This window comes from Camelus bactrianus, chromosome 22, assembly GCF_048773025.1.
Source record: "Camelus bactrianus isolate YW-2024 breed Bactrian camel chromosome 22, ASM4877302v1, whole genome shotgun sequence".
Classification (NCBI taxonomy): Eukaryota; Metazoa; Chordata; class Mammalia; order Artiodactyla; family Camelidae; genus Camelus; species Camelus bactrianus.
This window is the reverse complement of record NC_133560.1, coordinates 24,769,789-24,796,402: the sequence shown is the minus strand read 5'-3', so window position 1 is coordinate 24,796,402 and position 26,614 is coordinate 24,769,789. Positions and strand designations below refer to the sequence as shown.

At 39.5% G+C, this 26,614-nt stretch overlaps 2 protein-coding genes across 6 annotated transcripts; both read left to right on the top strand.

Annotated features, from left to right (window-relative positions):
• Positions 1-3,022: 3,022 nt before the first annotated feature.
• Positions 3,023-10,085, top strand: ZNF559 (zinc finger protein 559). Its single transcript, XM_074350007.1, is given in 9 exon segments — positions 3,023-3,245; positions 3,302-3,706; positions 7,760-7,842; positions 8,376-8,666; positions 8,668-8,715; positions 8,717-8,811; positions 8,813-8,898; positions 8,901-9,471; positions 9,473-10,085. Coding segments are annotated over 9 exon segments (2,085 nt in total). The 3' UTR covers positions 9,756-10,085.
• Positions 3,570-26,491, top strand: LOC105068355 (zinc finger protein 177). Of its 5 annotated transcripts, XM_074350691.1 has the most exons (8): positions 3,657-3,706; positions 7,760-7,842; positions 17,245-17,380; positions 21,931-22,016; positions 22,637-22,763; positions 23,199-23,291; positions 23,811-23,893; positions 24,429-26,491. In XM_074350691.1, exons 4-8 carry the CDS (start codon positions 21,984-21,986, stop codon positions 25,536-25,538), a joined length of 1,446 nt encoding a protein of 481 aa, XP_074206792.1. In that variant the 5' UTR covers positions 3,657-3,706; positions 7,760-7,842; positions 17,245-17,380; positions 21,931-21,983; the 3' UTR covers positions 25,539-26,491. The 5 variants fall into 5 exon arrangements, with proteins under 5 accessions (XP_045372107.2, XP_045372109.2, XP_074206792.1 ...); XM_045516151.2 differs by lacking the exon at positions 7,760-7,842 and having other exon boundaries at positions 3,570-3,706; XM_045516152.2 differs by lacking the exons at positions 3,657-3,706; positions 7,760-7,842 and adding an exon at positions 13,838-14,376.
• The last annotated feature ends 123 nt before the right edge of the window (positions 26,492-26,614 follow it).

Below are 26,614 nucleotides of genomic sequence, written 5' to 3'. Positions count from 1 at the left end.
TGGGAACTGTGTGTTACGTAGAAAGGAGGGAGGGTTTGGTAGGGGTTTTTACAGCCGCAAGAGGAGAAAAGGTAATTTCCTCCCGCGGAGAGATGTATTTGGGTTCTGCGGCCAGGTCAACGTAGAACTGGAGGTCGACGAGGCTGGAGTTGGACCGGCCAGTGGCAGGGCTTGGTTGACTGGGCCCGTGGGGCGTAGCTGGGGCGAGATCAGGCCTAGGGGCGTGGCTTAGTTGAATATTCCAAAGAGCCGGGCTTAGGGTGGGACCAGACGGAGGGGTGGGACTTAGCTGAAAATTCCTCCGAGCCGAGGTTCGTGAGGTCTAGGGGGCGGGGCTGAGGTGACTAGATTGGGGCTGGATTAGGGTTTATCCCATCCAGGCTCTCCAAACCCGGAGAATGAGATACTCATCAGTTCCGTTTGTACCTCCCCTTCTCCACGTTGCTATACACAGGGTCCACATACGTACAATAACGAAGTATATATCAATCCATGAGATCTACAATCCATTCATTCAGTGTTTTCATTAGGACTTCAGTTTCCCCTTTCGTCATTTTATTGATTGCTACTCATGTAGAGGAAGTCTGGTAATATTTATGTAGGTCCTTTTACCTGGAAACCTTGCTGACCTGTAATAGTTGTCAGTTCACTATTTTGGACTTCCAATATAAATAAAATTTACTGTGCATATTTTTTTCTTGTTGTAACTCATTTCTTTTTCTTCTTGTTTGTGCAGGGTCTCTCGAACTATGTTACAAAGTCAGAAACAAATCAAGAAGTCTAGGATAATGTGATTGTTCATTACCACTCATACCAGAGTGTTTAGAACAATGTCATCATCTGTGGGAGATGTACAAAACAGACACCAATAGTAATAGGATAAGACTAAAGGGGATAATGGTGTCCAGAAAGTTAATTTTGTCCTGTCGTTTCAAGTTCAATCCCAAGGGAGGCTGATTCTCCCTGGAGGCTCTTCGAAGTGTCTAAATGTCAGCATCCACTTCAGAGGTCACCGTGGGGCATAGAGAGGAAGTTTTTGGAATGAGACCTTGTTAGAGTTTTACTGTGCTGAGCACAAATTCAACATCCTCAGTTTAAACACACACTTTCTCATCTCCAGACACCCTGGAGACCAAAGAATTGAGCCAATCTCATAAAAGTGTTTGTTACTCTACAGTTTTGGGGTAACGGAAAAGTTTTGGAGATGGATAGCGGGGGTAGTTGCACAGCATTGCAATTGTACTTAATGCCACTGAGTTGTCCACTTAAATGCCTAAAGTAATAAATTTTATTTTATGTATATTTTATCACAATTTTAAAAAGTGCTTATTGTCCTTCACTGTCTTACCTCATTGTTTGCTTTTGTCCCCAAGCAGCATGTCACTTATCCAGATCTCTCAGGTGGAGCAAGGAAGAAGCTGGAGAAAGTGGACAAAGGACTTACCCTGGGCCACTGTGTAGGGGAGTCCCAGATACTGGAAGACAGAGACTGGGAGACAGAGGCGCTATCTGTCCTGATGATTACATTTCAAAGGAATGGCTCTTGGGTCCTCAGATACACTTCAGAGTTGTGAGAGATACATATTCACAATGATAAACCCTTTTTAGGAAAAGCTCTAAGAACCAGAGGTCAGGGGCCTATCATCAGGTATTGGCTAAAACAGTAAATTTTCCTGGCAGTGCTGGGGTCATCCTAGGGACCCCTACTAGAAGCCTAGATGTTAGACTGGTCAAGTTTCTTGGAGTAGGAATTTGGATGAGTTGTTATGTGCCAAGAGTTCTGCAGTCCTCACTCCCTTCTACCTTCTTCCCCTACCCATTCTGTATGTCCTTTGACTTCAACTGATCATGTCCTTTGCTTAATAGAGTGACTCAAAACTTCATTCTGAGGGGTCTGAGACATTAGTAGTCCCACCTGAATTGGATTGTGGAGATTTCCACTGACTTTACTCACAGGATAAAAGAATATTAAGAGATGCCCTAGATCTCCTATGTCCCAGACATATCCTTACTCCTACTGTGTAGTCGCAACCCAATTTCCCCTTGGTAATCAGGATCAATCACCCCAACTGGTATAGTAACTGCCCCTCCCTTCTTTGTTGATTTTTTTCTTTTTTTTTTTTTCTTGTACTTTTAAAGTTTATTTTATTTGGCGGGGTAATTAGATTTATTTGTTTACTTGTTTGTTTATTTATGGAGGTACTGGAGATTGAACCCAGGACCTTGTGCATGGTAAACATGCACTCTACCACTGAGCCATACCCTCCCTGCCGTTTGTTGATTCTTTGATGATCCCAAAGTGGTCAAGTGGCAGTCTTGACTTCCAGTGCAATAGAAGCATTATTATGTCCCCTGGTGGAAGAATTCCAGTCTTCAGAGCGAAGACTTCTGAATCAACACAACCTGTCGTGGAGATGGAAGCAAAATTTTCCTAATGGAGTAATAGTAAGAGGAACCATTCCCATTTCCAGCCCTTAATTCCTAGACCCATAAATCCTGGCTGTGGGAGAGACAGCACCATATACTGGATGCTGATTTAAATCATACACATCCTGGAGGTCATTGCCCCCAGCCCTGCAAGGCTTAGCTATCTAGTTGGCACCACAACTGAATCTTCAAAAGGCTGATCTAGAACAGTTACATGAATTTCTAAAAGTGTTAAAGATTTCATGGGCACTGGCCCATTGGTACACTTCATTTGCTATAAAATGAGTTCCTTGGTTATAGAAGTGCTACTTGGTGGAATAACGTGAGAGTGCCTAGGTATTCTTTAAGTCTCAGATGGTGGTTTTGACAGAAGCACTGAAGACACAGAAGGCAAACTCATACCCAGAATTAAGTGTTTATTCCACTAAAAAGCAATCACTTCCCTTTACGTGATAGATGTGGTCCAATCAACCTGCCACCTGGTAAATGGCTGAGGAAGTTGGTGTTGCTGTTGGCATATTTGGCAGGCACCCAGCATGGGTTTTAGCAAATCAGCCTTGTTGAGTTGTAGTCCGTATTGTTCATCCCTGCCACCATGGCTATTTGTTTAGGAGCCCACTGGGGAGAAAAGAGCAGCTGGAGAAGAGGGCTGACTGATATCCACAGAACCAGCTATCCTATTGTCTTGGATCCGGACCCAGCACCCCATCACATCGATGCGGGTAGAAACGGCATTTCTCCTCGGCTCGCGGCTGGCGGAAGCGGCGGCCGTCGGGTTCCGCCCACCTCCGAGGACCCGCCCCTAACGTTTACTGGAAGTGCGCGTGCGCAAAGCGGCGGCTATGTTATCGGCGAGCTCCCGCCGGGGTCTGAGGTGAAATTTTTGCCTCTTGGTGTCCCCTCTCCTTGTGGCGACTCGGAGGGGAAGAGACCAAATGCGAGGCTCGAGGTCCAGGGGCGCTGGCCTCGCACGCTGACCCCGCCTCCCGCCGGCGCTCCCGGGCGGCGGCCCTTCCCCCGAGAGCCCTGTCCCAGCTCCGCCCGTCAGGGGTCCCGGCGGCAGCGCCGGGAGGAGGCGCGTCGGCCAGGCCTTTTCTCCAGCCGCCGTGCTCCCCTTTTCAAAAGCCTCCAGTGCAGCCTTTGGGTCTTTTGTCCAGAAGGAAAAGCTTCTCCGTCGTTCTCGTCACGGCGACTCTGGCTCCAACGTCCCCCTGTCCCCGGGTCCCGGTGAGCACTCGGCGGAATGGCTCTGGCTGTGGCTGTTGGTTATTCAAGTTTGGTAAGTATCTCAGTTTTTGCCACGTTTGGTTGAAACGATGGCATATTTGGAGAGTTTGGGCCTCTGGATTGTAAACCAGTGAAAGCATCCACAGCAGGAATTGCTTCAATCCACAGTTACCTTGAATGTTGTACAGCTGTACTCCACAGGGTTTTTATTTTGAAGGAAGTTTAGGCTCAGATGGATCCCATATCAGTTGAACGGCTGCCTGGTCTTTGGGACAGTCTATGGTTAATAGGTCCCAGTGGAGTACAACCCCTCAGTCTTGCCTCCCGCCCTTATGGGATAGGGCAAGATAAACAAATTATAAATATAGGTTAAGGTTTGGAGCAAAATAGAGACAATTTCGAGTTTATCTGTTGGACTGGAATTTAATGAAAAGCAATTGTTCAGGAGACCCTTATGCATCTCAGTTAAACCAATTATCAGGATCATGAAAGTTCTATGAATGCCTCTTCCAAGAGCCCAGCATTGTGTATTCTGAGCAGTGAAATGTGTGTCTTGCTTGCTTAAGCTAAAATCAAATATCCTACACAGCAAACATGCAAGCCAACCAGTCAAATGAAACCAGGACAAGATAAACAGACAAACGTGCTTATGTAGAAATAATGATCTTGTGGTTTTTGCCTTTATAAGCTTCACTGTAACTTTCATCTGGTGGAACATAGCTCAATTGTATGACTGAATCTGTGTCTCCCAGGCTGCAGGCCTCATACTCTCCTGAATAAAATTAATTCCTTTGCTATTTTGTTATCCAGATGTTTTCTTTGTTGATAAGCCTAATCACCTCTCAAAGGCCCCACCTCCAAATACCATCACATTAAGGATTAGGTTTCAATTATGAATGGAGGTAGAGCAGTGGGTGGGTCAGGGGGACAACAAACGTTCAGTCTATAGCACCTGAGCTTTGGTGTTAAAATTTTAACTGGGGACAAGTCATGTAGACATGCAGCACCTGCATGACTGACTTCAACCACTCAGGCTTCAGCCTGAGTTCAAACTGTTAGGTTATATAAAAACAGATGCTCACCATACATCACATCATTAACATAAACTGTCTGCTCAGGCTGGTACTGAGTAGCACAAGGCTTCAGGCATACAGAACCTCACCAGGCAGGATATTCCATGGGCTCAGCAGTCCTTTGCCACAAGCCTAGCCAAGGGTGAGTCCTGAAGACAAGCTTTTCTCAGGGAAGTGCAGGATTTGAGCAACCCAGACCTGCTAAGTTAATCATTCCCCACACACCATTTCATGGTCATTGTCCAGTTATGTTGGAGAATAACAATAACCTCAGGGGCTCAGGCTTTTGGGACAGAGTAACGTGCATTCAGACTCTGGCTCACCACTTCCTAATTGGATCTTGAGCCAGTTACTACTCCTGAGTGAACACAGATTGCCTCAACTATTGACTGACAGTAATAATAACTATGTTGATAATTATATGAGCTTCCACGTTTTCTGGCACATAATGAGTACTTAGTAAATGGCAATTATTACTTATTTATATGCATGTGGTCTACAGTCTCTAGTGACTTTCACATAATATAACTCTTCTGCAGAGAGATGGCTAATGAATGATGCTTGATGACAAATAAGTAATGCCTACTGCTTAAAGATTGATGGTACAAGGCAAGACTCCCACTACTACTTAATAAAGAGGAATTGAGATTGACTTATCCACTAAATTCAGACACTGTCTTGAAGAGACTCCAGGAATAAGATGTGTTAAGGCAGATTTCAGCTATCAGATTCACAGGATGCCAGCAATTTATCTTTTCCCTTATAGTAAGTCCTTGATGCTCTTTTCAGAGATGGTGCCTTAACTGGCCTGTGAACAGCCTGTCTTGTGGTCTGGGTCTATGCAGTCTGCTTCTGGCTGTCTAGGAGCGGGCTTAAGTAGATAAGAATATCCTATTGTCTAAATCCTGGGATTGGGAAAAAGGGGTAAGTATGCATGTTTTTGTGGGAGAGGTTCTGCTTAATCACATGATGAGTTCTTGGCCAAAAACAAAAAAAAAAAACAAAAACAAACTTTACCTCTCTAGACTTTCATTTCTTTATCTGTAAAAATGGGATTAGGTTATTAAACTCTTCTTCCTGTTCATCAAAGCCCCAGGCCCTATTTCTAACTTCAGATGAGACAGGCTGCCAGGGCATTTTATGGCATGTGTGTGTGTATGTGTGTTCATTTAGAATTAGTGTGTTGTGGCTTCCAGGCTTGTGCATATGGAAACTGTGGGCAGCCAGGATTCTCGGGTTTTGTTTCTTCTCCTCAAGGTCATTTTTCTCAAGACTTTCTGTCTTCATGAGGAAAAGTCAGAAGGGGAAAGGATTATGGGTGGGTGTCTGACGGATTATTTTCAGGTAAGTAGGAAACTTATTCTTTTATAAAAGCACATGCTTCTTCCTACCAGGTGGATATGTTTCCCTCTAATGAAATAGCTTCTTTACTCAAATAGGGCCTGCTTAGCGATTGAGACCCCAATTAAATTTCCTCAGGTCTGAGGGCCTCTCATTTACATAGGAAAATGATACTATCATCCCAATATTTGCTCATTCAGTCCAACTTATCCATTCTGTTGTGTGCTTTCATTTTGCTATAATAGACAGGGAGTGGGCATGTGCTTCTGAGAATTTGTGCTGTCACTGGAGGAGTGATTCATTCATTCATCAGCATTTATTATGTCTAATGTGCTCAGGACTATGGTTAATCCTGCCAACAGAGAAAAATAGGACCAGAAGTCACAATCTAGTTGTGGTGAGATACATTCAGTCAGGGGAAAGAGGTGCTCTTAAAGCTGTGTGACTGGATGAGATCACCAGCGAATATGTCCAGGTAGAGAGGAGAAGGGGCTTGAGGACCATCAAGCCCTGGAGAAGATGATAGGAGAACATGAAGCCTGTCTAGCTTTGGGTCCCCCTTCCTCTTTCTCCAGTGAACACTGATGGAAATGGCAATTGCCTGTGGCCGGGATGTTTGCGATAGTTTCGGATCCAGTGACCTTTGAAGTCATAGACTTTACAGTGAAGCAGATTCCTCTTGAAAATGAAGATCTGTTCATTGTACTGGCTTTATTTTCTCTTGGATGAAAGGTTTAGGACTTTAAAAATGTGTATATAAGCTTGAGCCTCACTTTCAGGGGAAAGATTGGCAACCCTTTTGGTGCACAGGGAGTGAGAAGTGTGTATGTGCATGTTGTGTGTTTGCATTTTAATTTCATTTGAAAACTTACTGGTTTGATAAAGCTGACATGAATATTTTGTTGTTTCTCAAGTCATACCAGACAGTATTTGGTATCCCTGAAGAGCAGAGTTGTGGCCCCTGATTTACGGAAGGATTTGTCATCCCTTGCTTGTTCTTCTTACATCAAGCATCTTTCTTTGAGAGCAGGGCACGAGCTATGGAAACATGGTCTGATCTTTCAGGTGGAAACAAAGAGGAAAGCTGAGCAAAATGGGAAGAGTTCTTCAAGTGAGAGAAAAGGCAGAGGTGATTCTTTATGAGAAATATCCAAAATCCATGAGCGCTGCAGTCCATTTGGAAATGTTAAATAGGAAGCTTTTGAAGATTTTTTCTTCTAAGAACGCTGAGCCTATTTGGTTTTTTAGGCTCTTTGGGTACCTCAAACATCCTTTTCTCTTTAACTTTTCATTCACCTTCTGAAACTTCCTTTTGGCCTGACAGTAAGATCTGTCCCATTTCTTCTTTAAATTTTGTATTTGCATTTAGCTCTTCATTCATTTCCTTTCAACTTTGCTTTCCTGGTTATGCTGCATTCTGTTCACTGTCAGTCTCAACATTTATAGAAGCATTTCTTAGTAAATCACCTACCAATTTGACCATAGCACCTTATCATGTCAAACTCTTAGTCCAGCTGAACTTTTTTTTTTCCAGCTGAACTTCTTAAACTCTATATTTTCATTTCTTTCTTTCTGTTTTAAAATATATTTTAAGTCAGTGTTTCAAAGTAAATACACACTGGCCTTTATTTTAATACCTTTCTTCCATCATTTATTTCTCCAAGAACATATTTTTTTAAATCTTATTTCAGATTTGGAGATTTGTCTTAATGACAAGTGTTCAGCATCTCAATGGAATATTTTGGATGGGAAAAAATCCAGTGTGGTGGAAATGGTAAGATTCGCAAGGTACAACTCCTTGCCATCCACACTAGTGGAAGATTAGAAATGCCATAAGATAGAAAAGCAGCACAGTACTCATGACAGATATTTGAGGCTAGTGTTATTCACCTGTTTTCATAGAGTCTCTGAGCATCATGAATTTGGCAAACATTTTAAACACTCCTCACAGTATAGTTCTTCACAGAGTTCACTCAGCTGAATATTCCCATCTATGCAATTCAGATGAAGCTTTTGATAAACAATTTTATCTTGATCATTTATCAGCTAAACTCTAGAATTCTTTTGAAAGTAAAGAATACAACAAAACTTTTAGCAGAATGATCACTTCATTCTGCTTGAAAGCACTGAGGTCTGGAACCATGCATTGCAGTGAAAATGGAAGAAAAACAAAGACAAATGAAAAACTTCAATCATACTGATTTGTTTCTTACGTGGAATAACAGAATTGAAGGCAGAAAGGAGAATCTCTGAATGTAACAAAGCTGAAAAACTTTTATAAGTCATCATTAATCTCTTCATCAATAGGAAAGAAACCACATTAGAGAGAAATTGTTTAATTTTAACCAGTGTGAAGAAACCTTGAGTGAACACTCATGCCTTAAGACTCACAGGAAAACTTACATTAGAAAGAATATTTGTGAGTATAATCAGTGTGAAAGGGCCTTCACAAAGTACTCTGCCCTTAATCTACACCAGAAAACCCTTACTGGAGAGAAACCTCCTGAGTGTAATCAGTGTGAAACAGCCTTCAGCCAAAATTCATGTCTGGTTCACAAGAAAACTTACACTCAAGAGAAACCCTGTAAATGCACTGACTTTGGGAAAAAGCTTACCTTCTTCCTCACGCCTTAGGGAATTTACGTAAAAGAAATCACAGTGGAGAGAGGCTGTATGCTTCTAAAGAATGTGGGAAAGCTTTTCCTCATTCTACAAACCTTTTTGTGCATATGCAAACTCATGAGAGAAATGCCCTATGAATGTAAAGGATGGGGGAAGACTTTCTCTCAATCTTTATATATTATTCAACATTTAAGAACTCATTGTGGACTGAGGAATGTAGGAAATTTGAAAAAATCTTTTCTTACTCCCCAGATCTTGCTAACATTTATACTGGAGAGAAACACTATGTTTGTAAGGAATGTAGCAAAGAGTTTGCTTGTTTCTCAAAACTTAATATTCACATGTATATTCACACTGGAGGAAAACTGTATGAGTAAAATAAATGTGAGAAAGCTTTCACTGATTGTTCAGGTTTTATAAAACATGGGAGAACTCACACTGGAGAAACCCCTTATGAATGTAAGGAACATGGAAAAGCCTTTGCTAGTTCCTCACACCTTACTGTACATGTGAGAATTCACACTGGTGAAAAGCCTTATGATTGTAAGGAATGTGGGAAAGTGTTTAGTAATTCATCTTGCCTTAAAAGTCACATGCAAACTCATCCTGGAGTAGAACCTTATAAATTGTAAGCAGTGGGAAAGCCTTTATTCGAACCCTCATTTCTTATTCAGAATTTAAAGAATTCACAGTGTACAGAGTACACTGCTTTTTTGTACAGACCTTTTGAATGTAAGGAATGTGTGAAAGCATTTAGATAATCTTCACACCTTAGTCAACATTAAAACACATACTGGAGAGAAGCCATATAAATGTAAAAAATGTAGGAGAGCGTTCACTGTTTCATCAGGCCTTATAGCACACATGAGAACTCACACTGGTGTACAACCTTTTGAATGAAAGGAATGTGGGAGATTCTTTATTTGATCCACATATCTTATTCAGCATTTAAAACTTCAGTGGAGAGAAGCCATATTACATGAGGAATGTGGGGAACCTTTAGTAATTCTTCACGCCTTTCTGAAAGTATACAGATTCACACTTGAGAGAAGCTTATGCTTGTAAAGAATATAGGAAAGCCTTCAATACTTTCTCACACTTAGTTGAACATGTACTAAATCATAGTCGGAGGTAACCTTATTGTAAGGAATATGGGAAGCCTTTTGGTCTGCTTTTAATATTCAGCTGTGAATTTACAGGTGTGAAATCTTATGAATGTAAAAAGTGCAGGATTAAAAACATTTTTATCCTCTGTTTTGAAAAAGTATGAAAACACACATCATGAGAGATCCCATGAGTGAAAGGGATATAGGAAAGCCTTTGTCTGTTCTTTGTCATTAGGAGAAACAATTCATACTGGAGAAGAACTATAAAATTATAAATGTATGGAGTGTGGAAAAGGCTATGTTAATTTATTGTATGTGTAAAAATTCACACTGGAGACATTCTTTATGAATGTAAAACAATCAGAATGCTTTCAATAAATATCTTTTATATATTTTTATAAATAAAAATCCTAAAAGGGTTTTTGTTATAAAAAGTTTTTAAAATAAAACCTAAAAGGTTTTTAAATAAAACCTAAAAGTGTAAGTAATTTGGGGATGTTTGGAGTACAGATTTGCACTTTCTGTGTACAAGAAAATTGATACTGGAAAAGAAAACCAAGGGAATTTTTATTTAAATGAATTGTTTTTCTGTGTGTGTGTGTGTGTGTGTGTTTCAAGATAGGCCCATAATTTTAAAGACCATTGATGCTGAGCAGCTTTTCATGTGCTTGTCATCTGTATATCTTTGGTGAAGTGTATGTTCAAATGTCTTTTTCTCTTGTTTAGAGTCTTTCATTTGAGTTATTCTTGAGTTTTTTTAAGTTAATGAACAGGTCTATTGAAATATAATTGCTGTACAACCAACTGTACAATTTAAGTTTTGATGCACACACACACACGTCTGTGAAACCATCATCAATCATTTTCCTATACACCAGCATTGAACAAACAGAATTTGAAATTAAGAACACAATGTCATTTGAATTAGCACAACATAATATATGCAAGTTCTGTATGAAGAAAACTACGAAACTGATGAATGAAATCAAAGAACTAAATAATAGACACCTATTTCACATTCATGAATAAAAAGACTCAATATGGTCAAGATGTTAGTTCTTCCAAGATCGACTAATAGATTCAATCCAATCAAATTCCCACAGCAACTTATTCTGTGGATATCAACAGACTGATTCTAATATTTATATGGAGAGGCAAGATGCAGAATAGCCAGCACAATATTGAAGAAGAAAAACAAAGTTAGAGGATTTACACTACTCACCTTCAAGATTTACTATAAAGCTACATTAATCAAGACAGTGTGGTATTGGTAGAAAATAAACAAATTGATTGATAAACAAGAACAGAGAGCTTAGAAATATACCCACAGAAATATTATCAACTGATTTTAGACAAAGGAGCAAAGGAAATGGTATGTAATAAATATAATTCTCTTCAACAAATGGTGCTGGAACTTATGCAAAAGAATAAATCTAGACACAAACCTTATATTTTTCACAAAAATTAACTCAAAATGCATTATAGCCCTACGTGTAAAACACACAACTATGAAACTCCTACAAGATAACATAGGAGAAAACCTAGAAGACCATGAGTGTGGCACTACCTTCTTAAATATAACACAGAAGGCATGATTCATAAAAGAAATAATTGATAAACTGGACTTCATTAAAATTTAAAACTGGCTCTCGAAAGGTGTTGTCAAGAGAGTGAGAAGACAAGATGCAAAGCAACAGGAAATCTCATTCTTGGCTGGTGGGAATACAAAATTGTACAGCCACTTTAGAAAACAATTTGGCAGTTTCTTACAAAACCAAACATAGTCCTACCAAATGATACAGTATTCATAATCCTTGATATTTACCCAAGTAAGTCGAAAACTTAATGTCCACACAAAAACTGGCACATGTATGCTTTTGGGGTTTTTGTTTCTTTGCACATGAATGTTTACGGTAGTTTTATTCATAATTGCCAAAACTTAAAAGCAGTTAAGATGTCCTTCAAAAGGTGAATGGATGAATAAACCATGGTACATTTGTACAATGTAATATTATCCAGTGCTTGAAAGGAATGTGCTATCAAGCCATGGAAAGACCTGTAGAAAATTTAAATGCATGTTACTGAGTAAAAGAAGCCAATCTGGAAAGGTTACATACTGTATGCTTCCAGCTATGTAACATTCTGGAAAAGGCAAAATTATGGAGATCAGTGGTTGCCAGAGATTGGTGGGAGTGATGGGGGGATGAATAGGTGAAGTATAGAGGATTTTTAGGGCAGTGAAAGTATATAGTATGATTCTATAATGGATATACCTCATTACAGTTGATTCTTGAACAACATGTGTTTGAACTGCATAGGTGCACTCTTTTTTTCAATGAATACTTACTACAGTACTACACAATCTGTGGTTGGTTGTATTCGCAGGTGCAGGACCCTACAGGGCCAACTGTAAAGTTGTACTCAGATTTTCAACTTCAGGGAGGGTCAGGACCCCTAACCCCCATGTGTTCAAGGTTCAACTGTAGTTCTCAAATGAGATTCATCCAAATGGGAGATTCACATCTGGTGCAGTAGTTTTACACCAACCCCATTCCTGGCCTCAGGTTCTGCTTGGCTCCTTAGAGGCATCTACGTAGGTCCCCTCAGGGCTTCTCTTTAACATAAAATTAGTGTCTTCCCTCTCCCTCCCCCCCCCAAATATTTGCATCCACTGGAGGTAGGAGCAGCTCTTGTTGGTCCTGTAAGTGGAGAAGCCTCGAGGTGAGGGCCTAGGGTTGTTAATGATTATAGCAGGGAGCAGAGCAAGTTGCAGTGAGAAGAGACGTTCCACTGTCTGAATTTCTGCGTCATTTGACTCTGACCACTCTGGAACTTCCTTCTAATCCCACCTCCCAAATTAAACAATGGTATCCATTTCACTAGCGAACTCTCCTTTCTAGGCTGTATCCCCATGAATAAGCAGTGCACCCTCTGCATCTGTGCTGGGTGCAGCCTCGTCATTTCAAATGGGAACAAGAGGGTCTGGGATCCTAGCGCAGTGCATGAATACAGATGGCCAGGGCAGAATTACTGGCAAAGGCTGTGTCTGTGTTTATAGTGGAGTTCAGAAGGGCTAGTGGCATTTTACTTCTGCCTCAAAATATCATGCTTTGTTCCTTACCAAAGCCTGGAGTCCTTGGTAAGTAAATGTAAGTAACTTCACAGTTACCTGATAGTACTTTCTCAGGTTTGGCTCATTATGTGGTGGAAAGAACCTAGCCTCCTCAAAATATTTTTTGGCGGAAAGTAGATTGAAATTTTTCTGTTTAAAACACATGCTTCTAATCTTTAATATTAGCAATTAAGTGCCTAGCATTTCAAGGACCTTCTGTATATGGGCAGTTATTTTATGGAGCCGATCTGCCTGTAAGGGCAAGGTCAGCCACGAGGGGTTGATCTTTTTAAATACAAATCTCTAGTTTTGGGTGATTCCATTAAATAATATTAATAAGGATCCACTTAAGTCTCTCATTGTCTAGGCAAGTGTTTTATTCATGGGGTTGTCTGGAAAAGGCACAAAGAAGGGGATATTGAGATGTTTCAAATCCTGAGTTTGGGCTGTCTAAATGTAGTAACAACCCCAAAGTATCTTAAAATCCGTCTTTTTCTCTACTACCAGATTTCCGTTTTAAATCATGAGTTCGGATTATGCAGACTTAATAGTCAGTACTCTCTAGGCCCTGATAAAATCCCATTTCTTTGCAGGTAACTTAAAGTGCTGATCGAGACCCTCGGTTATTTTGTTTTTAATACCGTAATATCATCGTTTAAATTGTAGTCGGACAAAAAGTTCTGACTTCTGGGGGACTTAACTTTGGTTAGGAAGAGAAGAGGGCAATGACCCCATAAGAGAATCCTTAATGAGTAAGAAGTGAGGTTTGGACTCCTTTTCCCTTTTGGCTGCTCAGTCCCTTTTCAAATCTCTGGAACCCCACTTTTTCCCTTGGGGAGACTATATAGAGTCAAAGACCTGGGCTCACGTTCCTGCTGACCATTTTACTTAAATGTTCGATCAAGAGTAAATTACTCCTTTGCTTAAAGTAAAAATGAATAAAAACCTTTCCGACCCTTGGCCTCAACCCTGTGTCCAGGCTGCCTGTCCTTTCCTCACCTGCTCTCCCGGGGCTGCCCTCTCAGCCCCGCCCCCGCATCGAAGTTTCCCCAGGACTGTTCCGCTGGATGCCGGAGCCTCAGAAACCACCCTCACGCCCCGAGGCCGGAAGCGGAAGTGCGCGCAGGCCCTTCCGGAGCTGCGGCCCCACCTTTGATGTGAGCTGTTCTTACCCGTCGGTATCCCACCCGGCCGGGCTCCAGCCCAGGTTCCGACCGCGGGTCAGGGAGGGCCGTTCCGGCGTGGGGTAGGCGCAGGGGGTCTACAGCGCTAGCTGCTCCGGGAGTGCGGCGCCTCATGTCCGGCTTTACGTGCGGTTTCCCGGATGTGGTCGCTTTTCCCCGAAGTCTCCACCCGCTCCATCGGCGCCCGCGGGGCCGAGGCTTCTCCCGGCTCCCGAGCGGCCGCTCGGACCGTGCGTTCCTAAGAGGAGACCAGTCTGGAGATGAGAGCAAGGCGCGTCCGCAAGGTCTTTTCTCATTAAAAGTCTTCCCCCGTATCAGACTTCACTTTTCCATAATAAATGTCCTTCCCTGTAACTCATTTTCTTCCGTTAATGACATTTCTTGAAATACCAGTTCACAGAGATCTCCGCGGCCCCACCCGCCTCTTTTTTCCTTAACCTGTACTCTTTTATGTGGATGCATCCTAGTCCTCTGTTGGACGATTGACTTGTTCCCAAATGAATGGGCTTGTACATGTTTCTTCGTATTTCTGGACTTGGGACTTAAGTTCGATATTTGGAACTAAAATTGTTGGGTCATGTATAATATTCCTAGGTATTACCAACTGTCCCCTGTTCTATTTTGAGCCCTCAGAGCGTGTATTTTGTATCCAGCAAGCTGCACACCTCTCTTAGTTTGCAAATGATCTACCTTATATGTTTTGGTGGTTTACATAGGTCATACCATCCGTGAATGATGACAGATTTATTCTTCCTTTGCAGTCTTACAACGTCTCCATCCTTGTTTGCTTTCCCGAATTTACTTTTGTCTTTTTCTGTGTCTGAAAGGCCTTCAGCTTGCCTGTAGTAAAATGTTTGCTCTACGTGTTTGATATGTTTTCAGGTTTAAAGACATTTCCTTCTATTCCTTCTTTTCTTGCTTACCAAGACTATTTTTAATAACAGCTCTATTGAGATATAATTCACATGTAAGTAATTTAAAGTGTACAATTCAGTGTATTTTAGTATATTCTCAGAATTGTGCAACCATCACCAAAATCTAATTTTAGAAGATTTTCGTCACTGGGCAAAGAAACCTCATTATCAGTCACTCCTCATTCCTCCCTATCCCCTCAGACCCATACAACCACTAATCTATTTCTTGTCTTTATAGATTTGTCCATTCTGGACATTTCATATAAATGGGATCAGACAATATGTTGTCTTTTGTGAATGACTTCTTTCACTTAGTATAATGTTTTCAAGGTTCATCCACACTGTAGCAAGTGTCAGTACTTAATTCCTACCTATGGCCAAATAATACTCCATTGAATGGATATATCATATTTTATCTGTCCACTCATAATTTAATGGACATTTGGGTTATTGCCACATTTTGACTATTGTAAAGAATGCTATGAACATCCCTGTGCAAATTTTTGTGTAGACATACGTTTTCATTTCTCTTGGGTTTATACCTAGGAGTGGATTGCTGATTCATGTGATTAGCCTATATTTAACCTTTTGATGAACTGCCAAACTGTTTTGTAAAGTGGCTGCCCCATTATACTTTCCTACCAGGAAATCTGAATTCTGATTTCTCCACATCCTCAACAATTGTTGTCTTTTTGATTATAACTATCAAAATGAGTGTCAACTCGTATCTTGTGGTTTTGGTTTTGATTTCCCTGGTGGCTAGTAATAAGTATTTTTTCATATGCTTAATGGCCATTGTATTTTCTTTAGAAAAACACATTTTGCCCATTTTAAAAAATGAGTTGTCTTTTTTTGTAGAGTTGGCTAAAATTATTTTAAAATCATGATGCAATGTTGGATATTATCAAACACTTTTACAATATTATTGAGATGATCATACTGTTTTCTCCTCTGATTTATTAATGAAAGTTACATTAATTGATTTTCTAATAAGCCTCTCTTGCATCCATGGGATAAACCTAACTTGGTTCTGATACATTATCTTTCTCATGTATTGATTTATTTGGTTTGGGCTCATTTTCTATAGACTATTTGTATCTATGTTTATTAATGAGATCTGCCTATCGTTTTGTTTTCTTATAATGGCTCTGTCATGTTTGATATAAATATTATACCAGTATCAAAGAACATTCCTCTTTCCCTTTATAGTCTTAATCAAGGTAATACCTTTGATAAATCAAACTGTTTTGTGAAATTATCTTAAAAGTGGCATGATCATCAACTCCCCTTCTTCCCCCTGTAGTAATTGTTTAAGGTTCTGTAATAGATTAATCAAAATGCAAACATGATATTTGGATCATGCACAATTCTGGAGTTTTGCATGAAGGCTAAATTTATAAATAAAACCTTCCAAATATGTAATTCTTGCCTTATAGATTCACTAACTTATTACCTTTTCTAATAATTAGTAATATGCAAATGTGTGACCAAATGCATTGAATTATGGAGTCTTCATAAGTGTGTCTAATCCCTGGAAGATTTGAGTCAGATTGGAATTCCCTCTTTGAATGGCAGAAGTGATCTGTAAAACCTCTGAGCTTGGTGTTTTCTTTGTGGGAGAAATTTAAATGCCTAGTTCTTTATTTTGTTTTTGCTTTTTGTTGTTGTTTTGTTTTGTTTTTAAAGGAATCTATCTGGACAGTGAATTACTGGGGCTTGGAGAGACCTGGAGCCTTTCTGAGGGGGCCAGCTACAGCCCAGATTATTATTTTTTCACTTTTTTTTACTGTGATAAAATACATGTAACATAAAATTTGCCATTATAACCATTTTTAAACAATTCAGTGGCATTAATCACAGTCACAATATTGTGCAACCATCAGTGCCTAGTTCATATTTCTGTAAATGGCATCATTTTACCCTTTTTTATCACTGAGTAGTGTTCCATTGTATAAATATACCACAACATTTGTCCTACATTATGAATTTGGCTGATTGCTGCTTGTTCATTTTTAACTTATTTCTGTATTTCCTATGAAAAGTAGTTAGTCTAGAAGCTTTATTAGATTCAGGTTTGATTTCATAAATTAACCCTTGAACCTAAAGAAGGTATTTTAACTGGATTTAGAATTCTAGGTTGATATATTTTTTCAGCACACTGAGGGTGTCTCCCTGCTTTCTTCTGACATCTGTTGTTGCTCTTCAGAAGTGAGCCATCAATTTGTCTTTTCTTTTCAGGTGACCTGTGTTTTTTCCTGGGCTGCTTTTAAGTTTATTGGGGTGGAAATCAAACAGCAAAGAAGAAAATAAATCTAGGTGTGGATTTCTTTTTATTCATTCAGCCTGGGATTTATTGTGCTTCCTGGACCCAAAGGTTAGTGTCTTTTACTAATTCTAGGAAATTCTAGCTAGTTTCTCATCAAATGGTGTAACAAAGTTGTAATCTGATGGTTAATCCTTGTGTTGAATTTCTAACTTCAGTGAGCCTATTTTTCATCTCTAAAAATTATGTTTGTTTCTTAAGCTGCTTGACCATTTCTAGTATCTTATTCCATATTAATCCAAGTGTCTCTTAATTTCTTTAAGCATGTTAAATATAGTTTTTTATATTCCATGTCTGAAAAGTCTAGTATCTGAAGTATTATGCTTTTTCTTTTTTCTTTTTTTTACTGCTGCCTGTATCTTGGCTGCTTCTCACTCACGGTATATTGTGTCTTTATGTTTTATAATTTTTTTTAACTGTGACTCAGTTTACTTAGAACTTTATATGTTGGTGTTCTCTGAGGCCTGGCTTGAAGTTGAGTTTTCCAGAGATAGGTCCATTTGCTCACACTGATTGCCTGGGGAACCCTCTTTAATGAAACCTAGAACCTTCTTTAAATGAAGTTATTCTCTTAAGGGTTCTTGGACTACACAAATAATGTGAATTTGGACTGAAACCTAAGATTTTCTTTTTCTACTGTATCTGATACCAGTACATTTTCTTCTCTGTCCTCTTCTGTATGGAAAGTTTTCTTTCTTTTCTTTAAAACTTTTAACAATGGGTTTTCAAACATACTCAAAAATAGAGAGTGCTATGATGAAGCCTCCCTGTACCCCTTATCCAGCTTCAATGATTACCACTATTTTGCATTCTTAATTCTTCCCCTTGCTTACCATTATAACTGGGTTTTGGTTTTTCTGTAGCATATTAAAACAAACATCAGACAGCATGTCATTTCACCCAAAATTTGAGTTGTATCTCTAAGACACATCATAAGGATACAATCAGCCTAACCCAGTTTGGGGGCAAAAGAGGAAGGAAACTGTTACAGAGCAAGATACTTATGAGACAATTCATTAATAAAAATAAACTTTTAACAGAAGTTTTTAGCTTTATCACAGCCCCCCCAAATTAACAGTGTTTCTCAATACTGCCAGTGGTCTTTTGCCAAAGACCACCAGGGACACACATAGTTAAACAAGTTGGGCTTACTGCTAGCTGCAGCAAGGCAGAGTGCACACCATGGTGAACTGCAGGATGTTGCAGTAAAAGGGTGGTAGGAAAGACTTACTAATCGTTGTTACCTCAGTAAAAATAAATTTAAAAGAAAAATATTCCTAAAAAAGAAGGGGGAACATTCCTCTCGATATACATATTAGCATATTGGCTGGTAAGTTTAATAAAAAGTCATAAATCATTTTAACATTCAGGAAGGTCGCTTTAAAGGATGTTCAGGATAAAACTGCTGACTCAGAGAGAAGCACACAGCATACTGGAATTATAAAATGTCATTTCAAGGATCAAGAATGGGAGTTGTAAGTAAACGTGATTTTTCAAGCTATAGTGATTATTTTCCAAGGCATGGTGATATTTAAAATAAAATGGTTGGGGGAGGGTATAGCTCAGTGGTAGAGCGCATGCTTAGCATACACAAGGTCCTGGGTTCAATCCCCAGTACCTCCATTTAAATAAATAAATAAATAAATAAATAAATAAATAAATAAATAAATAAATAAATAAATAAATAAATAAAAAAACCTAATTATCTCCTCTCCAAAAAAACACCCCACAATAAACAAACAAACAAACAAGTAAATAAAATTATAGTTTAATCCAGCGATATCTTTTTTCTACTTTGGCAGAAACAGCTATTTCTTTGTCAATATTGGTCAGTTTTTCGACTTTGTCAATGTCTAGTTGACCTTTGGCATTTGATAACCTAGAATCATGGAACTTAAAGGAATATATTTTTAAGATGCCAGGTGAAACCAGGAACTTTGTAAATGTAACTACAAAGCCTTAATATTTTAAAAAATGTATTTTTCTAACCTGTTTAAAAAAAAGAATTTGGACTTGTATTAGGTGCTTTTGGGGGAGAGTTCTGGACTGGATGTTGTCACGATATGAGGGTAATTCTGTGTTGGATATCTTAGTAAATCTTACCTACAAAGGGAGGAAACTAGACCGAAGCTAAAGTTATAATTGATAAATAAGCAGCAGTCACTCATATTAGCCAAAAAAGAGGATGTTTGGTAATTTTTGAAGCCTAGATAATGTTTATGTTTTGTCTGTGTTCAGGTGTGATTATAGAGTGGCCTTGCTATTTTGTCTTAATGTATCAAGGTCACAGAGTGACCTGTCTACTGTTGCTGTTTTGGGTGTCCAACAGGAGAACACCCAGACGTAGCTGAGTGTCCCAGGCCAGCTCCTGTATGTCAGGGGTTGCTTTTCTCTTTACCAATATCATCTGATGCCCAGTCTGTGTACAGTTAACCACAAGTGTCTCAAAATGTGTTTTTAAAATTATTTGAAATGAGATCTAGTGTCCACACATTGCAGTGGATCATTATGCCTCTTAAGTCTCTTAATGAAGAAGAGTTCCTTCCTCTTTCTCCTCCAAACTGGATTTAAGTGATTATGTCCTATATGTAATATCATTTAGCATGTCCCTTCCTCTTTTTCCCCTTCCTCTGTAAACTGCTAATTAGATGAAAGGATTTGTTAGGTTGTTTCTTTTTCCTGGCAAAAATATTTTATAGTTGGTGTTGTTTCTTGTTACATCATATCAGAACTCATGATGTCCAGATGTCTCTTTTGTGATGTTAAGATTCATTAGTTGGTTCTAGGGTCAGCTTAATCTTCCTTTATAAAGTTCCCCAGCACATCTACTTAGTCTTAAATTATCCCCTCCATATATCTTATTAATTACAAAGGGGAAAAAGGGTAACTAGAGAAACCTGCTGCATACCACCTTACCCTAGTGGTCAAAGTTAACGGCAGGAATGAGACAGCCTGGCATCATATGGCTCCTGAAGTGGTGCACTGAGAAGGACAAACATGGATTATGTAATACATCATCCAAAAATGAACTCTGGGAGTCTAACCATGAGAAAACAACAGACAGACCAAGACCGGGGTGTAGTCAGTCTGTAAAACATTTGGCCTGGACACTTCTTACCTGTGAAGATGAAGAAAGGCTGAGAGACTGGCCCAGATTAAAGAAGATTAAAGAAACACAGTTTCAGGGCATGATCCTGGATGGGAAATTTAAAAAGTGACTGCTATAAAGGACATTATTGGGCCAGTTGGTTAAATTCTGCATATGTACTTTATGTTCAATAATAACATTAAATCCTGGTTTTGATCATTGTGTTAGAGAATGTTGCAAGTTCCCATGGCACTGTGGAGTATGTAGGAGAAGAGGGTCATGACATCAAGTAGATTCCTCTCAGTATCGTTCTTGATGAAACACACACACACCCCAATAGGGAGAGGAGAGAGAAAGCAAATGTGACAGAACTCTAACAATTGGTAAAGAGTACTGGGAGTTCTTCATTTTTATACTATTCTTACAATTTTTGAGTTTGAAATTTTTTCAAAATTAAAAGTTGAAAATAAACAGGATATCCCCATTCGCTTTTCACCTAATATTTTAGTAGCCATTGGTTGCCATTGCCTAGATAATTCACTAGTGGTTGCAGAATAGTAAATTTCTGATTCTAGCATTTTCTTCATAATAAATGATGCTTCTAATAAAGTTTCTATGATTCTTCTTTTTTTTCCGTGATTCTTTTATAAAGCAGAACTTTCCTTTATCACAACTATTTGGTAATAAAATATTTTTCATAAACAAGAGGGGAGTGATATATGCCACTTTCTTTTCATGAATTTTCAGAATAACAAAATGATATCCTGGCCACCTCTGATAGTGATCACTGAGGGTGTTTTTTTAATATCATTATGAACTCATGGGGTTTTTTTGTTTGTTGGTTGGTTGCTTAGTTTTTTGTTATGTTTTTGTTTTGGAAGGAGGTAATTAGGTTTATTTACTGCTTTATTTTAATGGAGGTATTGGGGATGCATGCGCTTTACCACGGAGCTAAACCCCCCTCCCTGAACTCATGGTTTTGTTTTACATTTGAAATATTCCAACTAACTGCAGTCATTATTTTTTATTAAATTTTTCCATCTTAAGCCAGTGAGAGCCTTTTTATGATATCGCCTGTGTCTTTTTGTCACAACTCCATCAGTCTTTGGTAGGCTCCTTGCTTTCTGGTATAAGCTGCTCCAGGCTCACCGTGAACGTGTCTTGTTCCACACTGGACTCGGCTCTCTCCCAAGTGAGTCCTGGTTTCTTATACAGACAAATGGCATTTAGAGGAATTATGACACTAGGGGTCTCATTGCTCTTGAGATGTCAGTGACTCTAGGCATTTTTCATGGTTCAGTCTAGGAGAAAGTTTAAAAAATAAGTACATACTATATTCCTAGTTCCTAATTGTTTTTGATTAGGGAGATAAAGTCTATACTGTACTGTGTGTGTATATTTGTGCATCTGTATGGTGTGGTTACTCTGAAGCTTGTATGAGGAAGCTCCCAGGCCTGCAAATGTTGAATATCTGTCAGGCCTAGGACACGCATGGCTTCTTTTTCTTCTCTAGGTCTGATTGCTCAGAACCCTGCCTGGCCAGGAGGGGGACACACAAGAGGAAGAATGGCTGCAGGATTGTTGACAACTTGGTCACAGGTATGTGGGAAATTATTCTGTTTTCAAAAAAGCATTGCTGTTCCCAAAGAATATATCTCTGGCCCATGACCTACAGCCTCACAGCCCAGCCAGGCCGGCCTCAGACTTCCTCAGTTCTCTGGGCTTCTTAGAATGGGAGAGAGAGAATGCCTTAGGAAAGTCTTCAACAATGTGTGATTTTTTTTTCACATATTCCTCCAAGGTGAGTATTAGTTCCATATTCTGCTGGTGCCATGAAAGAAAATAAAGATTTTTCCCCAGGAAAATCGTTCATTCATTTTCCCAGTATTTTTCTCATCCTGCAGCATGCTCAGTCTGTACTGGATCTTGAATAAGACTGGAAGACTCCTGGCAACCTAGCTGTAGAAATATTAGGTCAGCTGTATTAGAAAAGCTGCTAAAACCATGAGCCTGAATGAGATGGTCCAGGGAGTGAGAACAAAAGTGGAAAGTTCCAAGAACTGAGCCTTGGGTCTGATAAAGAGAGGCCTCTGAAGCATGTCTGGGCTTCCTACACATTGAGTCTCCTTCCCAAGTCCTGTCAGCCCCACCCACCATCTGTCTGGTTCAGAGTTAGAGGTGGTCCTTGGCTGAACCAGAATGTACATGCGATGTTTTAGGACTCAGTGACCTTCGAGGAGGTGGTGGTGGACTTCTCCCAGGAGGAGTGGGCATTGCTGGACCCTGCTCAGAAAATCCTGTACAGAGACGTGATGCTGGAGAACTTTCAGAACCTGGCCTCAGTGGGTAAGGTTGGCCTCATCCCTTCATATTCACTTTTTTTATGCACGAAGTAGTTCTTCATCACATACCTGTTCCAGGAACTGTGAAAAGAATGGCAGTTCCTGGTAAACACAGAATGGATGGTTCCCACCCTGTGGGGCAGTCTGTGGCTTCCCATGAAAATGCACTCATTGTATTTACTCTATTGTTAAAAAAATTCAGGTAGTTTGCAGATCTTGGGCTTGGATTTCAAGGGTCAGTTTGTGTGGGACAAGGAGCGTGAGTGTTTGTTTTGGGGCCCTGTGAAAGAGCTATCATCTGATTGTTTTGCCCCTCCTAAAGTTGCACTTGCCTGTCTTCAGTATCCTTCAAGACCAAAGTATTGCAATCCATTTTGTGGAAAGATTTCTTGTCTCCTTCCCAGTCTCCCCACATCATGTGTCTTTCCCCCATGAGCAGGGTATCATCTCTGCAAACACAGTCTGATCACCGAGGTGGAGCAGGAAGAGCTGAGGCCAGAGGGGAGAAGACTTCTCCAAGGTGCCTGTAGAGGTGAGTCCGGGCAGAAAGGGTTTGTTGTCTGGAATAGCCATAGCCTGTGGGGGGAGGTATGGTCTGGAATGCCAGTCAGTGTGGGAAGAGAAGGCTGAGCCATTAAGTGAGCTTTCCTTCTTTCACCATCTCACCATTCATTCATACTTTCATTGGATCTGAGAAAAAGAACGATTTTAACTTCTCTTTCAATTTCACATTGCCTTGAATAATTTTTGTTCAGTGCCTTGAATACCCTACCTGCTTTCTAGATAATACCTTCTCTTATTGTCTCAAGCCTTCAGAATCCTTTGTAAGTAAAATACCGCCCATTTCCATTGCTTGTCCCTATCACTGGCATCTCCTCCTAGAGCCAAATTCCTAAAATAATTTCTCTGGTCACTGGTTGCATCTTCTCTTTCATGTTTTCTTCCTATATTTAGTGTTAGAAATCAAATGCATGGAGTGCCTGCCCCCTTTTTTCTTTCATCTCTACTTTTTCTCCCAGTAATTATAAAAATTTTCTCCATTCACTTTCAGAATGGGACACTCAATTTAAATCAAAAGATGCAATCTTTACACAGAGTATTCCTGGGGAAAATATTTCCAATGGCATAAAAATGGTAAGATTCACCAGAAGTGATTCCTAGTTTTCTAGAGTAGGTGAACTCTGTGAATTTCAATTAATTAAAACAGCAGCAGCACCCAAACAAGGGGATACACTTGAGGCAGGTGGAATTCATTCACCAGAAAGCTGCCTCAGGAAAGCCTTTATGAATCTCATAAAATTGGAGGAATCTCCAGACCTACCTCAAAACTTGCTACCTTGCAGAGAAAACCAAAAAGTAAACATTTACTCAAATGTGATTCTGTTATTAAGTATTTAATATGTAATTCATTCATTCTTCACTCATAATTAGAAAAACTCTGTATTTAGGATACCCTTTGATGGGAAGGAATACTGTGGGAAGAATATTCAGCTATTTCAACTTGAAAGAACTAACAGGGTAAGAAGTATACACACACCCTGAACATGGTAAAAATGTTAGTCGTAATAATGTGCTGCCTCTATATGGCAGAATCCACATGGGAAAGAATTCCCATAAATATGATGAAAGTAAGCAAACCTTTAGTCACCACTTATTCCTTATTTTATAGGCACTAACTCACCCTGGTGAGAAACTCTGGGAATTTAATCATTCTGGAAAATTCTTCAGAAAGAACTGTTGCCTTATTTGTACAAGATATTGTAAGGGAGAGAAATGCTACAAATATAAAAAATATGGGCAAGACTTCAGCCATCCCACAGCTCTTAGGAATCATGTGAGTACTCACACTGGAGAGACAATTTTTGAATTTAATGATTGTGGAAGAGCTTTCAATCAAGAGTCATTCTTCGGAAAACACTTAAGAACTCTCACAGGAGAGGAATCTTCTGAGTGTAATCAACATCTTAGGTCCTTCAACTTATACTCCTTTTCAGTACATGAACAAATACCTACTGGAGAGAAACTCTGTGAAAACAGTGACCATGGAAAAAGATCTTCCCTTAGTGTCCACGAAAGAATGTGTACTGTACAGGAAAGCTCAAAATGTAATGAACATGGGAAAGTGATCACTGGCCCCTTGTCCCTTCAGATATGCATGAGACCTCACACTGGAGAGAAACCTTATGAATGTAGTGAATGTGGGAAAGCCTTTGTTTTTCAGTCTTCCCTTAAGAAACACGTGAGATCACACACTGGAGAGAAACCTTACAAGTGTAATCATTGTGGGAAATCCTTCAGTCAGAGCTCTCACCTTAATGTGCACAAAAGAACTCACACTGGAGAGAAACCCTACGACTGTAAGGAATGTGGCAAGGCTTTTGCTGTTCCGTCATCCCTTCAAAAACATATGAGAACTCACACTGGAGAGAAACCCTACGAATGCAGTGACTGTGGGAAAGCCTTTATTGACCAGTCATCCCTTAAGAAACATACACGATCTCACACCGGAGAGAAACCTTATGAGTGTAATCAGTGTGGAAAATCTTTCAGCACGGGCTCTTATCTTATTGTGCACAAGAGAACTCACACTGGAGAGAAAACCTATGAGTGCAAAGAATGTGGGAAGGCCTTTAGGAATTCTTCTTGCCTAAGGGTACATATGAGAACTCACACAGGAGAGAAGCCCTATAAATGTATTCAGTGTGGAAAAGCATTCAGCACCAGCACTAACCTTATAATGCACAAGCGGATACATACTGGGCAGAAAGTCTATGAATGAAACGACTACAGGATAGCCTTAAAGGGTCCTTCACACCTCACTGCTCGTGTTAGAACTCACTCTGGAGAGAAACTGTATTGTGACCAATTTAGAAAGCCTTCACGCACAGTTCTTGAGTTATGTTATACTGGGACCAACTTTATAAAATGTCATGGTTCTGTGACTGTATTTATCAGTGAATGTTTAATCTTTAAAATGTGACAACTCATTAATCGATGAGTATTTAAGATTACATAGCACTCTAAATTCCCCTTGATCTACATCACAAAAGTTTTGCTATATGATGTTTTCATTGTAGTTAAGTACTAAATATTGTCCATTTCTCATCAAGGTGTCTTGGACCAAACTATAGGTTATTTAGAAATACATATTTTAATGTGCAGACTCTGTGCACATTTTAGTTATCTTTTAGTTATAGATTTCTAATTTAATTGCATTATGCACAGAATGCATGGTCTTCATGATAAAGATTCTGTGTGACATAGATTCAAACCGAAAATTATTAGGGACTTGTTATGTGGCCTAATGTGTGAGACAGAAGTCACTGTCCCAATATCCATTCCTCCCTCTCTTCCTTAAAGAAACAAAACTACAATTGTGTTTAAGTTGACAGTGTGGACAGTTTTTAAGGACTCATCTCCGAGCTTTCCTTGCAGCTGTGAATGCCTGTAAGCCCACAGTCCTGGCCAGCAAAGAGGCAGAAGTCACTATTGTGGGTTCTAAAGAATTCCATGGAAATGGGAGCATAGAATCTGGCATTTTCTCTTTCATTTGCCCTGTATCTTATCTTTTTTTTCCCCTTAAAGGACAGACCAACAGGATGACAGTCATAGGCTACTGATTACATAATAGGGACTTACAATACTATTTGGTTGTATATATGCAACTATGGGTTGCTTATTTCTGGACTTCATGTAACATGAGAAAAATAAAATCCTAACTGGTTTAAAACACTCTGTTACAATGGATGTCAGTTTCAATGATACATCTCATATAAAGTCAAGTTTTAAGAATCTTTCAAGTATGGTTGAAAACACTGTTCTATAATTGTTGAATATAACAAGTTTTCAGTATAT

Excerpts from the sequence above, each read along its gene's own strand:
- LOC105068355 (XM_045516151.2), top strand. The coding sequence starts at position 21,984 with ATGGCTGCAGGATTGTTGACAACTTGGTCACAG. Across the intron at positions 23,292-23,810 it reads TCTCCAAGGTGCCTGTAGAG|AATGGGACACTCAATTTAAA; the intron begins GTGAGTCCGGGC and ends ATTCACTTTCAG. Across the intron at positions 23,894-24,428 it reads TTTCCAATGGCATAAAAATG|GCACTAACTCACCCTGGTGA; the intron begins GTAAGATTCACC and ends CTTATTTTATAG.